This window comes from Symsagittifera roscoffensis, chromosome 9 (genome assembly GCF_963678635.1).
Source record: "Symsagittifera roscoffensis chromosome 9, txSymRosc1.1, whole genome shotgun sequence".
Taxonomy (NCBI): domain Eukaryota; kingdom Metazoa; phylum Xenacoelomorpha; order Acoela; family Convolutidae; genus Symsagittifera; species Symsagittifera roscoffensis.
In genome coordinates this window covers 19,353,085-19,369,195 of record NC_087070.1, presented here as the reverse complement: position 1 = coordinate 19,369,195, position 16,111 = coordinate 19,353,085, and the positions used below count along the sequence as shown (strand labels likewise).

The following is a 16,111-nucleotide window of genomic DNA, read 5'->3' as shown; positions in this document are numbered from 1 at the left end:
CCATTAGTTTCACCTGTGCAATTAGGGCGCCATTTTCATTGAAAATGACGTCCAGGCACGAGCTTTTGGTTGTGTTAAAATTAACTACTTGCGTTGTGTTCGTCTCTGTTGTTTTTCGACACAAAATATCAGCATAGAGATCGCTGTTTGTGAAAGGGACTGTCATTCAGTCGTGCAATCGAAATTTCCTCATGAGAGCAAAAAATTTTGGTACCTAGAGGCCCAGCTCAAGCTGTAAATACCTATTTGATAATTTTTTGAATTTGTTGTACTGATGCAATAAGTCATTTCAAAATTTTAGTTTAAAAATTCAAAAAGAAACGGTCAAAAAAAAAATCGATTTTTCCAAAGGCGTAACTTGTTCAATTAAAAAAACTGAGCGTACCCGCTGATGCAAGGGAGCTTCCCACAACCCATTCTACACCTTGAGACCAAAATCTCAAATAGGCCAGGGTAATTTCCGAAAAAAGTCAAAGAGTTTGAAAAACCGGTCGAAAAGTCACAAGCTAAATCCGGGATAAATTTGAAATTAACTATTGCATCAGTACAGAAAAAACTTAAAAATTATTAAACAGGTATTTCCAGCTTTAGCTGGCCTCTAGAGTCAAAAAAATTCAAAAAACGGTAAAAAAAAATCCAAAATTTGATTTTTCCGAGGTTCATTACGTATTGTGTAAAACAATAGGCGAAACCGCTTCTAAAAATGAGCTCCCCGCAACACGTCCTCTCGATTCAAACCAAAACCTCGGATTTGGGAAGGTAGTTTCCCACAAGGTCGAAAAGTTCCAAAAAAACGGTAAAAAAAACTGCACATTTGACTTTTCCGAAGGTCGTAAATTAGTGTGAAAAAAGTTGGGCGTAGCTGCTTATGCATGGAAGCTTCTCACAACCTGTTCTATCCGTTGAATCAAAAATCTCAGATTTGGGAGGGTAGTTTTTGAAAAAAAATGAAAACCCAAAAATTCCACCCACACATTTTTTCGAAGGTTGTAGAAACCGGTGTATGGTAAAAAGAGACTAGAAGATTATGCAGACACACAGAGAGGTGCGGATTTCCATTGGTACCCCTTTTTTTGAAAATCGGTAGAGCGTTTTTTGAGAAAAACTTTTGAAAAACGTGAAAAAAAATTCCAAAGCGTCTCAAAAAATAAAATAAAATAAAAATTAAAATAACCCCGATCGCATTCAGTTTCACAATACTTGTTTTTATCAGAAAGGAATTTGATTTCTCATAGTTTGTCTGTGATAAGCAGGTCAAATCTATAATCATTAGGGATATGATCAAAAACTAAGCAGGGCCTTCCATTAGTTTCACCTGTGCAATTAGGGCGCCATTTTCATTGAAAATGACGTCCAGGCACGAGCTTTTGGTTGTGTTAAAATTAACTACTTGCGTTGTGTTCGTCTCTGTTGTTTTTCGACACAAAATATCAGCATAGAGATCGTTGTTTGTGAAAGGGATTGTCATTCAGTCGTGCAATCGAAATTTCCTCATGAGAGCAAAAATTTTTGGTACCTAGAGGCGCAGCTCAAGCTGTAAATACCTATTTGATAATTTTTGAATTTGTTGTACTGATGCAATGAGTCATTTCAAAATTTTAATTCAAAAATTCAAAAAGAAACGGTCAAAAAAAATTTGACTTTTCCGAAGGCGTAACTTGTTAAATTAAAAAACTGAGCGTACCCGCTGATGCAAGGGAGCTTCCCACAACCCATTCTACACCTTGAGACCAAAATCTCAAATAGGCCAGGGTAATTTCCGAAAAAAGTCAAAGAGTTTGAAAAACCGGTCGAAAAGTCACAAGCTAAATCCGGGATAAATTTGAAATTAACTATTGCATCAGTACAAAAAATTTAAAAATTATTAAACAGGTATTTCCAGCTTTAGCTGGCCTCTAGAGTCAAAAAAATTCAAAAAACGGTTAAAAAAATCCAAAATTTGATTTTTCCGAGGTTCATTACGTTTTGTGTAAAACAATAGGCAAAACCGCTTCTAAAAATGAGCTCCCCGCAACACGTCCTCTCGATTCAAACCAAAACCTCGGATTTGGGAAGGTAGTTTCCCACAAGGTCGAAAAGTTCCAAAAAAACGGTAAAAAAAACTGCACATTTGACTTTTCCGAAGGTCGTAAATTAGTGTGAAAAAAGTTGGGCGTAGCTGCTTATGCATGGAAGCTTCTCACAACCTGTTCTATCCGTTGAATCAAAAATCTCAGATTTGGGAGGGTAGTTTTTGAGAAAAAATGAAAACCCAAAAATTCCACCCACACATTTTTTCGAAGGTTGTAGAAAGCGGTGTATGGTAAAAAGAGACTAGAAGATTATGCAGACACACAGAGAGGTGCGGATTTCCATTGGTACCCCTTTTTTTGAAAATCGGTAGAGCGTTTTTTGAGAAAAACTTATGAAAAACGTGAAAAAAATTTCCAAAGCGTCTCAAAAAATAAAATAAAAACTAAAATAATCCCGATCGCATTCAGTTTCACAATACTTGTTTTTATCAAAAAGGAATTTGATTTCTCATAGTTTGTCTGTGATAAGCAGGTCAAATCTATAATCATTAGGGATATGATCAAAAACTAAGCAGGGCCTTCCATTAGTTTCACCTGTGCAATTAGGGCGCCATTTTCATTGAAAATGACGTCCAGGCACGAGCTTTTGGTTGTGTTAAAATTAACTACTTGCGTTGCGTTCGTCTCTGTTGTTTTTCGACACAAAATATCAGCATAGAGATCGTTGTTTGTGAAAGGGATTGTCATTCAGTCGTGCAATCGAAATTTCCTCATGAGAGCAAAAATTTTTGGTACCTAGAGGCCCAGCTCAAGCTGTAAATACCTATTTGATAATTTTTTGAATTTGTTGTACTGATGCAATAAGTCATTTCAAAATTTTAATTTAAAAATTCAAAAAGAAACGGTCAAAAAAAAATTCGATTTTTCCAAAGGCGTAACTTGTTTAATTAAAAAAACTGAGCGTACCCGCTGATGCAAGGGAGCTTCCCACAACCCATTCTACACCTTGAGACCAAAATCTCAAATAGGCCAGGGTAATTTCCGAAAAAAGTCAAAGAGTTTGAAAAACCGGTCGAAAAGTCACAAGCATCACTTTTCCGAGGGCAATCAATTTTCTCGTAAAAAAATGGGCTAAACTAATAAACCCGGAAAAGTTTTGATATTAATTATTGCATCAGTGCAACAAAAATTCAAAAAATATCGAACAGTTATTTCCAGCTTTAGCTGGCCTCTCAGTGTCAAAAGTTTCAAAAAACGGTCAGAAAATCGCAAATTTGATTTTTCCGAAGGTCGTAAAAAAGTTTGGGCGTAGCTGCTTATGCATGGGAGCTTGCCACAACCTGTACTATCCGTTGAAAGCTCAAATTTGGGAAGGTAGTTTTTGAGAAAACAAAATCCAAAAATTTAGGTCACAAATTTCCCCCACACACTTTTTCTAAGGCTGTAGAAAGTGGGGTAATGTTAAAAGAGACTCGTGGATTATGCAGGCATACAGGGGAAAGGGCCAATTTCCCATTGACGCCTTTTCATAAAATCGTTAGAGCGTTTTTTTTCTGAAAAACTAAATTTTTGAAAAAAGCGAAGAAATTTTCCAAAGCGTCTCAAAAAACATTACAAAAAACTAAAAATTTAAAAAAGCCCAATCCCATGCAGTTTCATAATACCTGTGTTTATCAAAAAGGAATTGGATTTCTCGTAGTTTGTCTGTGACCAGCAGGTTAAATCAAAAGATGTAAGATCAAAAAACTCAGGTCCTTCAATCGGTTTCGCATGTGCAATCACGGCGCCATTTTCATTTAAAAATAGATCCAGACACGAGCTTTTGGTTGTGTTAAAATTGATTAATTGTTTCTAGTTCGTCTCTGTTGTTTTTTGACACAATGTAGCATCGAGCTCGTTGTTTTTCAAAAAGATGGTTATTCAATGCTGTGCAATTTGAGTTTCCTCATGAGGCGAACAATTTTGGGTATCATAGTAAAAAAAAAACATCTACTCTCAAGGATATCCGCTAGCAGTGGCCATGTACGTTTCAGCCATAATACCCCTCATTTAAACTTTTATCAGTAGACAACGCAACCCAGAAACGGTACACAGATGACGGTAACGCAATCGGTAAATTGATCACTCTACGAACTGTCATAGACAACAAGGTAAAATCTTTGGCTACCATGTGAAAGCATACAAATGCCAGCTCACAGTTAACAAGACAAATTTTGGTGAACCCAAGAAAATCTTTGAAAACACAGGAAACACTTAAAAGGTAGGAGCCCGAGTGTTTGGTTCTGTTATAGGAACAGAACATGAAAGTAAAAAGTTCCTCGAATTTCAACAGAATGAGCAAATCAAAGTTTTGAAAAAACTAACTAAAATCGCTAAAACTTCGCCCCAAAACGTTTATGCCTGCTATACCAAAGGCTTTCATTTTTAACCAGGAAAATGCCTAATACTAAGGAAAATTAGAAACATGAAAAGATTATCAAAGAACAACTAATACCTAACCTAGTCGGCAAAGATTAAACCACAGTTCCGTGAGATATCTTCCTTGCCCCTTAAAATGGGCGGCATGAACATCAAGTTGCCTTCCAACCATGAAAACCATCTAGAATGGTCGAAAAAAAATCACTAGTACTGGAATCTCAGGATCCTGTTACAGCAATAATACAGCAAGAAAAAATTTCTACGAAAATCAAAAAATTTAAAACTGATAGAACAAATCAAAAGAAAACAAACCTTATAAAAATCTTAAAAGAAACAGATATATACGCAATCGACCTGGCCTCTGAAAAGGGAGCCTCTAACTAGCTCAATGCTTTACCAGTGGGCAGATACAACTTCAACCAAAACAAACAAGAATTTAGAGATTGTATTTACTGAAGACACGAATGGGAACCGAACGAAACCCCACTCACGTGTGCACATGGCGCAATTTTTAACCTGACTCATGCCCTGCACAGTGCAAAGGGCGGTTACACACATAAGACAATGAAATTAGACACACATACGCCAACCTCATGAACGATGTTTGCCATGATGTCGAGATAGAGCCGAAAATTCAGCCGTTGAAAGGCAAAAGCTTTGTCAACAATTCAGCTACAACTGAAGATGAGGCACGACTTGACATTAAAGCAAACGGACTCTGGGGTTCACGTTTTAGCCGCGCGTTCTTCGACGTGAAAGACACATACAATTATGACGAAACGCTGAAGGACTCCAAATATCAACTAAGAATTTTAAACAGTAGAGTAGCTTCTGCCCGCTGATTTTTGGATGCACCGGTGGCGCTATCCGACAGCCACGCGGACGATGCAGCAATTAGCCGAAAAACTGAGTGAAAAAAAAGACAAGACAGCTATCTGGAATCGATAAACTAAAGAAGCTTCGCACTCCTCATGAGCTCTATACTATGTTTGTTTTGTATTCGGTGTTTGTTGTGTATTCGGTAATTATATAATTCTATTTTTATTTTTATTTTAATCTATACTATGTATGAGGGGGTGCAAATCGCTGCGCAAAATTCAATTTATCGACAACTCTATAAGCGCCATTTCAGAGAAAGGACGGCTAAGATAACTTAACATTACGACGATGCATTTAATACTAATATATGACTTCACGCTGATAATGTTCGCTGATTTATATATGCATTTTTTTAACACTGGCACGGCCCTATCCAGCTTGTGGACTGACCGTTACTAAATGGAAGGGCCCCTTTTGTAACTTAGTTTTCAAAAAAAAGGAAAGAAGCAGGAAATTGATGGGGTTCGATAATATAGCAAGTTCATTTTCTTGTCAGAAAAGCTGTTTACGCAAAAAGTCTAATTCCCGATTACAAGACACTTGATCTCGCACGTGTAAAAAAACAATGTTGTAAAGCGTAGCACCCATGAAAGAGATAAAGATCCTTAATTAATAAAAGACCTGATTCCAAGAAACACACCTTCAGCATGATCTGCAGCAGCGCCTCTCTCATCGTTTTCGCCAGTATGTTCACCATTCCATGTGGAAGTATCCAAACTTAGATCTCCAGCAGCTCCATTTTGCGTTATCGAACTATCATTCAGGTATTTACTCGAGCGAGGAGAGAGCGCTACATCTCTCTTGTAATTGAATTGCGGTCTACAAGGTGAGATGTGAGGGAATAGAGGGGCTTTTTCTGTGTTTTTAGGGGTGGCTGGTTGTTTCTGGGGAGTCTGTGGCTCTTCTTGCGCTTTTTCAGGGGAATGTAGAGGGGGTTTTGCGTTGTGATTTGCAATTCCATTCTCTTTACTAGTTGATTTCGATGGCCCGTTAATCTCTATTTTGGGAATGCTTTGGACGTTGTTCGTTTCCGCCTTCTCAATTGGCGGATCACTGAAATCGAGTATTACTTAAGACTTAATACAAGTTTTTGAAAATCAGAATTTGTGCAAATCAATCTTATGGTGGATAAATGCAACTCACCTTTCTTTTACTTCATTGCTTGATACACATCCCATTTTGCAGACAATTTAGCAACTCAGTGGCATCAAAAAAACTGCATTCTAGCAAAAACTGAAGATAAATATCTGAAACAGTCTACTTTAAGAAGAGGTGTAGGTTCTTTGCGCCATTGGACTAGAATGGTTGTTATGTGAGGTTTCAATTTTGCGCACGATACGCTCAAAATCAGATTTAGGTACGTAAATTGACGAAATGAAAAAACAGTGAAGTCTAGAGGAATTGGCGATAAAGAAAATGCTCTTAAATAAATCGTTGTGGACTTTATTTGTTATAATCAGGGTTTTCCAGTAGCTTAAAGAGTATTTATTAATTCCTGGGCTTCAAAACTATGGGGCCCCCGTATTAAATCCTGGGGCCTACGCTTCAAAACTTCCGAAATGATGACGAATTTCAATTTTCAAGTCCATTGCAGAATAGACGATACCTGTTTCAGACGAGTGAAACATCTCAACTACTGCCTTATTGTGCCATTACACCGGACGCCACAGCCGAACCTTCCAGTGCACGCACAAAATTATGTTAAGCGTTGTAACCTTCGCCCGGAAGTACACAGCGACGGAAAATAAAGCTAGGTTCTAGAACGACTGGCTAGGGTCTAAACACAGCTCTACATGCTTTTCACCGTCTCTGCCAAAGCCAGTTCTTTTGGTGGTCTTTCTAACATCTGAAACTTATTAAATAGTGAGTTTCATGTGAAATGTATAAAATCTTGTGTGGAAGGCCTCCAATGGGGGGATTTTAGAGACAAGATTTCAATCAGATATCACCTGTTGAAAACATCCCCAAAGAAAGCTCTCCTGATTAGACTCCCAAGCCAGGTACCTGACATTTGGGAATATCAACATCCTATCGCTACCAGGAGCAACTGTAAACAACATATATCAATTTGTCACTCCACAAGGTAAATACGAAATCATTGTTTTATTTGTCGGCGGAAACGACTTATACAGTGGATACCATCCCTCTGTGGCTACTCCACAGGAAGTATTTGAGCGAATCGAAAGCCTTGCAAACACGTTGATAATTGTTGCGAAAAAGTTGTACGAAATAGGTATACCCCCCGAAACTGAAATCGAAAGTTTTGAAGACCACGAGTTGATTCGCCATCTAGCAGTAAACCAGAGACAAGCAAACGCATCAAAAGAAGCTCGTTGGAGCTTCCGAGGGCTAGCCGAACACGTGTATTCAGAAACGCATATTTCCGATCGTGACTGCGTGCACCTCAGCGAGAAGGGAATAAGTCAAATTTGAGTGATACTAAAAACGAAAGTTTTTTTTACGAACATTACTCGATCGAACTCGAACAGCAAGGACACCCAAACGTGTACTAGTGCTCCTCAGCTAGTGATTGCAAGTGCGGATCATTCCTTGGCAGTCGATAAAGTAAGCACATACTCCCCTTGTAGTAAATCAGAAACCAAAGGGCTCCTTTCGAGGAATCAACCGGTTCTTCTTTTTGCTGCAGTTTTAAAGTAGAATATACTAAGCCATAGGGCTTCTAGCGAGGAGCCACCTGGTTGAGTGTATTCTATCATTCCCCCAGTTAGGACACTACAAATAAATTGAAGTAACAATCTGATTAAAACAAATTCTGTAAAGCAAAATCAGAATGGCGAATCGAGCAAACAAGTGTTACACTTGTCAAGAAAAAATCAAGAAAGAAAAATTTGTGTGTTATTTTTGTCAAAAAGTTTTACACATGACACCGAATTGCACTGATTTTGATCAAAATAGCCTAGACGTTTCCATCAAGTGTAAAGCAAACATCCTCAATGTTTGCAACCAATGTGTAAACAAAAAGAGCAAGACCCAAAAACTGACTAAAAAAACGATTTGACTAACTGACTAAAAAAAACTGACTAAAAAAACGATACCCAACTAGTTGAAATCAAAGATCAAATGAAGACACTAACAGAGAAAATTACCAAATCAAATGCCCTGATTGAAACTGTGAAAATAGAACTCAATGAGGTGAAAAAAACGAAGCCACAGAACTTCGCCGCATCACTCGGTGCAGTGAAAATGGGCAAAAAGATCGATACGCCACCACCAGTTCGATCTTCAAGCAACCTTGGAGTTCGCATAAGAAAACACCACGGGGACTCCCGACGAGCGATTCCAAGCTGACATCGAAGCATTTGAAAAAATACTGGTTTTCCTCAATTTTGATGACAAAAAACTGAGTAAAATCCAGCACATAGGCAGAAATGATCCAGACCGGACAACCCCTCGCACGCTTATTGTAAACATGGAAATCATGCTCAGCAAAGAACTCGTGATGAAATCTGCCTTCCGGCTGAAAATTATGACCACGCTGTGTTCATTAGTCGAGAGCTGTCAACATCAGACACCAAACTTGAAAACGATTGCCTTACGCAAAAGGCGATTCTTAATCAAAGATAAAGAGATAGACCGAAAAAATATCAGATTCCGTAACTTGAAACTGGAAACCAAACACGATGATAAATGGGTCGACTATAGTGAAAACACGGACACAGCTACAGAAAGCGAGTCCGAATGACTAATCAATCAGTCGAATCAATCTTCTGTCCTTCAATGTGAGAAGCATTCTGAATCTCCAAAGACGAATGGTCTTCTCTAACTCTATATCTAAAACTAACTATGACTTAATTTGCCTATCAGAAAATGGCTCACCTCCGAAGTCCTAACAGATCTCTCTTTCTTCCGGCCTACAAAATATACCGGAAAGATCGTGTATGTGAAAACTTCCAATCAAAACACGGAGGAGTCCTCATAGCGATAAATAATCAAATCCCTCATGAAGAAGTAGTTCCTCACAACTGTAAAAATGATTTAATGGTATTAAGACTTTGTACAACCCCAAAGCCCACATTAGTGTGTGCAATACACAACTCATCGACAAATAGACTTTCCAAGACATTGTGCAGTTTTTTAATAGCCTCGAAAGTCATACCAGTAAAATAAGTTACGATCAAATCATCATAGCTGGGGATATCATTTTTTCGAAAACAAATTGGAGCGACATGAGCTCAAATGACGAATACGAAAACGGTATATTAGAAATACTAATTGAACATAATTTTTCCAATATATCAGAACATCATTTAGATGTCATCCTGACCCCGACCCAATTACAGACTGCAAAAAGGACATAGACGTCCTTAGCAATTTTAGTATCAATAACAAACCTTGCTCTGGCCACAAGCCAATAAACACAAGCTTTATTGCTAGTAAAAATTCTATCGTAACTCCATCCATAACAAAATATGCCTTTAAGAAAGCAAATTGGGATGAAATTAACAATGCTATCTTTAATTTTCCTTTTGACCCCTACTGTTATAGCAATGTCGACTTTCTAGTCAAACAATCGTATAACTGGATAAAAGACATCATAAACAACAACATACCCAAAGTCACGAAAAGTTGATCTTCAATTCCAGTCTGGATCTCAAAACAAGCTTTTTTTTCTAATAAAGAAAATAGCAACGAAAAAGCGTCAATGGCCAAACCCAAACATACAAAGATCCATAAATATCAAACGATTGGAAAAACAGCTGAGCTCCTTAATCGACTCTGATCTATATTGTATATAGGCTGATGTATTCCAAACACGACGTTTTAGCAACATACAGGAATATCTGTCGTCAATAAGAAAAAATCCATCAATACCCCCAATAATAAAGCTCGACGAAACGATCGCGGAGTCAAGCGAAGACAGAGCTATTCTTTTTAATTCATTTTTTCAAAGTGTTTTTGACAAAAAAAAACAATTAATAAAGCCAGATCATACCAAAAGAGAAGTTAACGATATACAAATTACGGAAAAAAACTCGAAACCGTGCTTGAAAGTTTACTGCTGAACAAGTCAACAAGACCCGATAATATTGATAATATCGTCCTCAAAAATTGTTGTATTCCCTGCCGAAATCACTCCTTCTGCTTTATAAAACAGTAACGAATAAAAGTGTATATCCGAGTTACTGGAAGATAAGCCAGGTGTCGCCTATATTCAAGGAAGGAAACAAAGCAGATGTTAGCTGTTATCGTCCGATAAGCCTATTGTGTTGTATTTCAAAAGTGTTCGAAAAATTTTTTTTGATCAATTGTATGAATATAGTCGCCACAAACTGCATGAAAACCGATTTGGTTTTCGCAGACAAAGGTCAGCTGTAGTCCAACTATTGCTCTTATAAGACTCTTTATACAAAAATTCGACGACAAAAACATAAAAGAATTGGCAGTCAATTATCTAGACTTTGCAAAAGCATTTGACAAAGTTGCGCATCATTTGCTTATCGATAAATTTAAAATATTTGGAGTGGGCGGAAAACTACTTAATATCATAATTTCATATCTCGATAAACGCAAACAATTCGTTAAATTTGAAAACGCCTCGTCTAATCTAATACAAGTCAGCAATGGAGTACCCCAAGGCTCTGTGCTAGGTCCGTTACTCTTCTTAATATGAAAACTGGTGTTATGAAAACTTAATGAATACAAGTGCGAGTAAATGTAAGTTACTAAATTTAAGAGGAAATCTATCCACTAAACTGAACGACACCGAACTGCATCCCACGAATGTTCAAAAGGATTTGGGCCTCTTAATAACCCCAAATCTTACATCGAACGAAAACTGTGAAATACGTGCCCAAAAGGCAACAAGACATATTCCAATTAAAACAAAACATATCCGCTACGTGCTCATGGGTTAACAAACTCCACTCGTATACTGGCTACATCATCCCGATCATAACTTACTGTTCACAAGCTTGGCCACCAAGTAGAGCCAACTTAGTAAGTTTCGAACGAGTACAAGTAATGGCAACAAAGTGGATTCTAAATTGCAATCTTGACTACAAAGGAAGACTAGTCGAACTTAAACTACTGCCATTATGCCTTTACGTCGAAATGCACGATCTTCTCATGTATTTATCCTTAGTAAATTCCAAATATGACATATCAATTGCTGTTGAATCTTCTAAAGAAGAAAAAAACTCGCCAACACAGCAGAGGAGAACATGCAGTCAACAAAAACAGACTGAACAAATCAGACGAATACTTTTTTCACAGAACAAAACTCTTACACTACATCGTCATCAAACACTACGAAAAATATGGGAACCAACTTGACAAAAAATCAATAAGCAAACTTTACTGGGATTACTTTGTCAGAAAATTCAATTATCTAAATAGATGCACTTGGAGAAACTGTAACAACTGGAAAAAACTCGAAACTCAAACCTAACTTGATAAAAACATGTAAATGACGGGACTCATAAACCCATGGGAAGCGTGACTTCCCAGAAGCCTCAACTACTACTACTACTTAACGGGTCGACAAAAACGTTACTGTTTCCGGCTTCGATCAGATTGCTCTAAATAACTTAATTACCAGCAGAAATAGTGAGCTCATGGGTCTCTATCCCCACTCCTAAAAATAGGGCTACTACATATTTGTCATACTACTATTGTTTTTCTGAAAAATGAGAATGATAACGTCTAAAAATACTTTGAAACTTTTTGACCAATCAAAATTAAACAATTGTAATTACATAATAAATTACGAAATCAATAATAACATTTTCCTGTAAATTTCTGATATTTATTTTTAGCTTTTTGTTCTTTCATGGTTATAAAATTTCGATTTGGGAATATTTTTGATTCTCACATGTCAATTTCGATTTGGGATTATTTTTGATTCTCACATGTCCACAGTACCGCCTACCTCCTTATTACACTCTAACAAGTGTTGCCCTACTGGGGAGTCCCCTTTGCGGTGTTCATGGACCCTCGTGGATAAATGTCGGACTGTTTGGCCGACATTGGTGGAGTTACATCCACTACATGTAAGCTTATACACCACTTTGGATCTCAGTTCACGAGCAACGGAAGATTTGAGAGATGGCAAGCCTGTTTCAATTTTCTTGTTGTAAAAATTATTTGTGCCCCGGATGTTGGCCGAACTTTTGCAGCTAACAGTTGAGATGGATTGCCTCGATAATGCATTGTAAAAAGGAGGGTGAATTTTTTAACCATTTATCATTTCTCGGTTCTGATGCCTTCACCTCTAAACTTTTCTTTCCCTCAATGATCTTGTTAAAAGTTTCAAACACTACCCTGCTCGACCAATTTTTCGGATATTGATTTTCAACGCATTGTTTCCGATTTTTTTTCAATGCCTGGTCAGAATTTTCCCATGAATAATGTTTATTTTGTACTGCAAAGATGCGCAATCTCCGAAATTTAGAATGGTGCCGGTATCAGTGGGTTTTTGGTACCACTCACTTGTGACCGTTTTTCCTGAGTCCAAGTTGACGTTTAAAACCAAAAAGGCCAAATTACTGTTACTATCAAGTTCTTCTATGGTGAACTACAAGCTTGGATGCAACTTATTGGCAGCCTCGAGTTGCAGCCTCGAGTAACACTCTAAAGTAATCATTGTATAACACGGCTAAAAGTTAAAAAACTGACAATTCAGAATCAAAAACATTCCCAAATCGAAACTTTAAAACCATTAAAGAACAAAAAGCTGGAAGGAAATATCAGAAATTTACAGGAAATGGTTATTATTGATTAGGTAATTTATTATGTAATTACAGTTGTTTAAATTTGACTGGTCAAAAAGTTTCAAAGCATTTTTAGACATAATTCTCATTTTTCTGATCTTTGATTGTTTCGTAAATATTGTTAAAAAAATTAATCCTGATGATGCACAAAATGTGCGAAAACGTTTGAATTAACATTTTAAATTTTTTATAACCATTTTTGTTGAGTTCTAACCCTTTTTAGCGATAAGCTATAACCAAACTGTTGTATTCTTTTATGGAAAACCATCTTTATTTCAATTTTTTTTTCTCTATTGGTATAGAATTTTAGTACCGCTTTTTGTTCATAATGTCAGTAGTATTTGAGTTAAAATGATGACGATTGTAGCTGCTAGCTCCCGTTATCACAGCCTGAAAGATCTTGAGCTAGAGGAACGGAGAGAGCAACAGCAGAAGTTCTACGCAGTCCCCGGCCATTCTTAAATTCCCCATACCCTGAACAGTGGGAAGAATTTACGGATTTTATTGGAACATCAACCTCTGGCCAGTAAAGAGATTATCCTCTGCCACAATGTGCTGAACAAAAGCATATCATCCCATCGCACTAACCACTATAAGCCCTACTCACTTGATGAACTACTGGCGTATCTACAATCGAAGCGAAGACAAATAAGTGCCATTTTCTACTGCAGGAGAACTGGCACTCCCGATATTTTTGAGGATCTGCGAAAGACAGAGATAATCGTCATGAAGACAACCGGTAACTTTATCTCTAGAAGCAAGAGAAAGAATCCTGCGGTACTCAGAGAGTATCTCCAACTGCACCAGTCAAATGAATTGGAACTGAAGTCACTACGGGTTGTGCTGTCCCATCAAAACCACCTGCCGGGAATTTTCTCAAAGATACGGACCCAGACCGAGAAACCAACGCAGGGACGCCGTAGAGCGAAGAGACGGAGAGCGGAGGTGTTGGCTGGGGATCTTCAACCAGAGCCGAACGACCAATAAGTGATAAGATATTGTTGAGGCTGTTTTTTTTTGCTGAGTGCCACATGAGTTTAACTGCTCGTGGCCAGCAAAGAAAAGATGGCCGCAATTTTGCTGACACCACCACTCCCTAGATTGGCCCTGAAAAAAAAACTCATTTGGAAACTTGTGTTAGATTGTTTAAAACATTTTAATAAATTTCACAGCAGTTTCCAGAGAATTAAATATATGAAAAAAAGTCTCGATAACGATATTACACCAGATTTTTTACGGTTTCGCGTGCCTTATAACAATATTTTTTTGAATCAAGCGGTGCACAGCTTTCAATTGAGACTCTTGAGATCTGAGATAAGCTAGGCAAATGCGGATAGGGCCAAGGCATCGGGTAACCTAGCAAAAGCAAGGGAGGTAGTGAGAAGGGGTATAGATGAGAAATGGTGGCCTTCGGTAACATTCTATCTGAACCTACAAGCAAGGTGTAGTGTCAATAACCTGATAAGCCGATACAAGATAAAACTTCCGGAAAGACAGGATAGACCATTAAAAATTTGGATGAAAGGTCAATTAGAAGTTTAGATGGAGTGATTTTGCCGCTTTGGGTGCGGGAAGTCTTAAGTCTTGGACCAAAACATCCGGTACGAGACAAACTTAATGCAATTTACTTCCTTGCGGACATAGACAGTTTTTTGTCTGAACTGAAATTAAATAGATTACCCGGAGAAACATTATGTGAGATTAAAGCAGCTGCAAAGAGATATGCAAGAATATGAAACAGACCCCCTCTGACAAAGGTATTGAAAAAGCCAGAAAGTATTTGAAGGACAACGGTCTTCTGGCAGTGCCGTTTGATATGGGCGTGGGTTTTAGACATAAGCAAGGAATTGCTCGCCATGAAAAAAAAGGACGAGATTAGCGAAGCGCTGTATACTAGGTTGAGATCAACGGGGGCACAGCCAGCTAGGCTGTATGGATTAGCAAAAGTACATAATCAAGGTACACCACTTCGTCACGTCTTTTCTTTACCTGTTAGCTGATATGACAACCTAAATAAAACATTGGCAAAATGCTTTGATGAAATTGCGGGGGCAAACATAGAAAAGAACACTCAAATGGCCATTGATATTTTGGAGAAAACTGAACTGGCCTCTGATGAGAGTATAATCTCCCTTGATGTAAAAAGTTTGTACACTATTGTCCCGCTCAAGGAAGCGGTTGAAATAGCCCCGAGGAGATTATATGAGCGAGTCAACCCTCCGGAAACATCTCGCAAGACTATGAAAAAACTACTGAATTTGGCAGTAAGTAAGGTACATTTTACATGCAATGGTTTGTGGTATGTACAAAAAGACGGTTCATCAATGGGCGCCTCTCTTGCAATAAAACTGGCCAATTTGTGGCTCAAAGAATACGAACCTGCACTAAAATAAGAAGTACCAAAATTGACTGTGCTAAATGAGGGTAACAAGGAGGTCTGCCCTGGATGTCAAAAAAAGCTGACATATCGGACTAAAGGGGTAGAGTGCGAAGCTTGTTTGAATTGGTACCACTTAGGGTGTGGTAACATATCGGAATCTGATTACGCAGACATCCCTGAAACAGCATGGTTTTGCATTGCTTGCAAAAAAAACATCAACAAGCAGGCAGATCGGGCTGAGAATCCAGCTAAAGTTTTTCTAAGATATGTGGTTGACATACTTAGAGCTATTAAGGGTGATCCTGGGTTAGTTCTCGACGCTGCCAAAAAGTTGCATCCAAACTTGCAGTTCACCATAGAAGAACTTGATAGTAACAGTAATTTGGCCTTTTTGGTTTTAAATGTCAACTTGGACTCAGGAAAAAAGGTCACAAGTGAGTGGTACCAAAAACCCACTGATACCGGCACCATTCTAAATTTCCGAGATTGCGCACCTTCGCAGTACAAAAGAAACATTATTGAAGGGACGGTTCATAGGGTTTTCAGAAGAACCTCAACATGGGAAAATTCTGACCAGGCTTTGGAAAAAAATGGGTTGAGATTCAATATCCGAAAAATTGGTCGGACAGGGTAGTGTTTGAAACTCTTAACAAGATCATTGAGTGAAAGAAAAAGTTTAGAGGTGAAGGCAT

The 16,111-nt window shown here is 38.0% G+C and overlaps 1 protein-coding gene across 2 annotated transcripts in view; it reads right to left on the bottom strand.

Annotated features, from left to right (window-relative positions):
- Positions 1-16,111, bottom strand: part of LOC134853949 (uncharacterized) — a 231,074-nt gene that overhangs the window by 16,985 nt on the left and 197,978 nt on the right. For both annotated transcript variants that reach the window (XM_063869963.1, XM_063869962.1), the window contains exons 2-3: positions 6,453-6,558; positions 5,950-6,362 (exon numbers count right to left, since the gene is read on the bottom strand). In XM_063869963.1, the coding sequence (XP_063726033.1) occupies positions 5,950-6,362; positions 6,453-6,487 (448 nt within the window). In that variant the 5' untranslated portion in view covers positions 6,488-6,558. The remainder of the gene's footprint in view (positions 1-5,949; positions 6,363-6,452; positions 6,559-16,111) is intronic.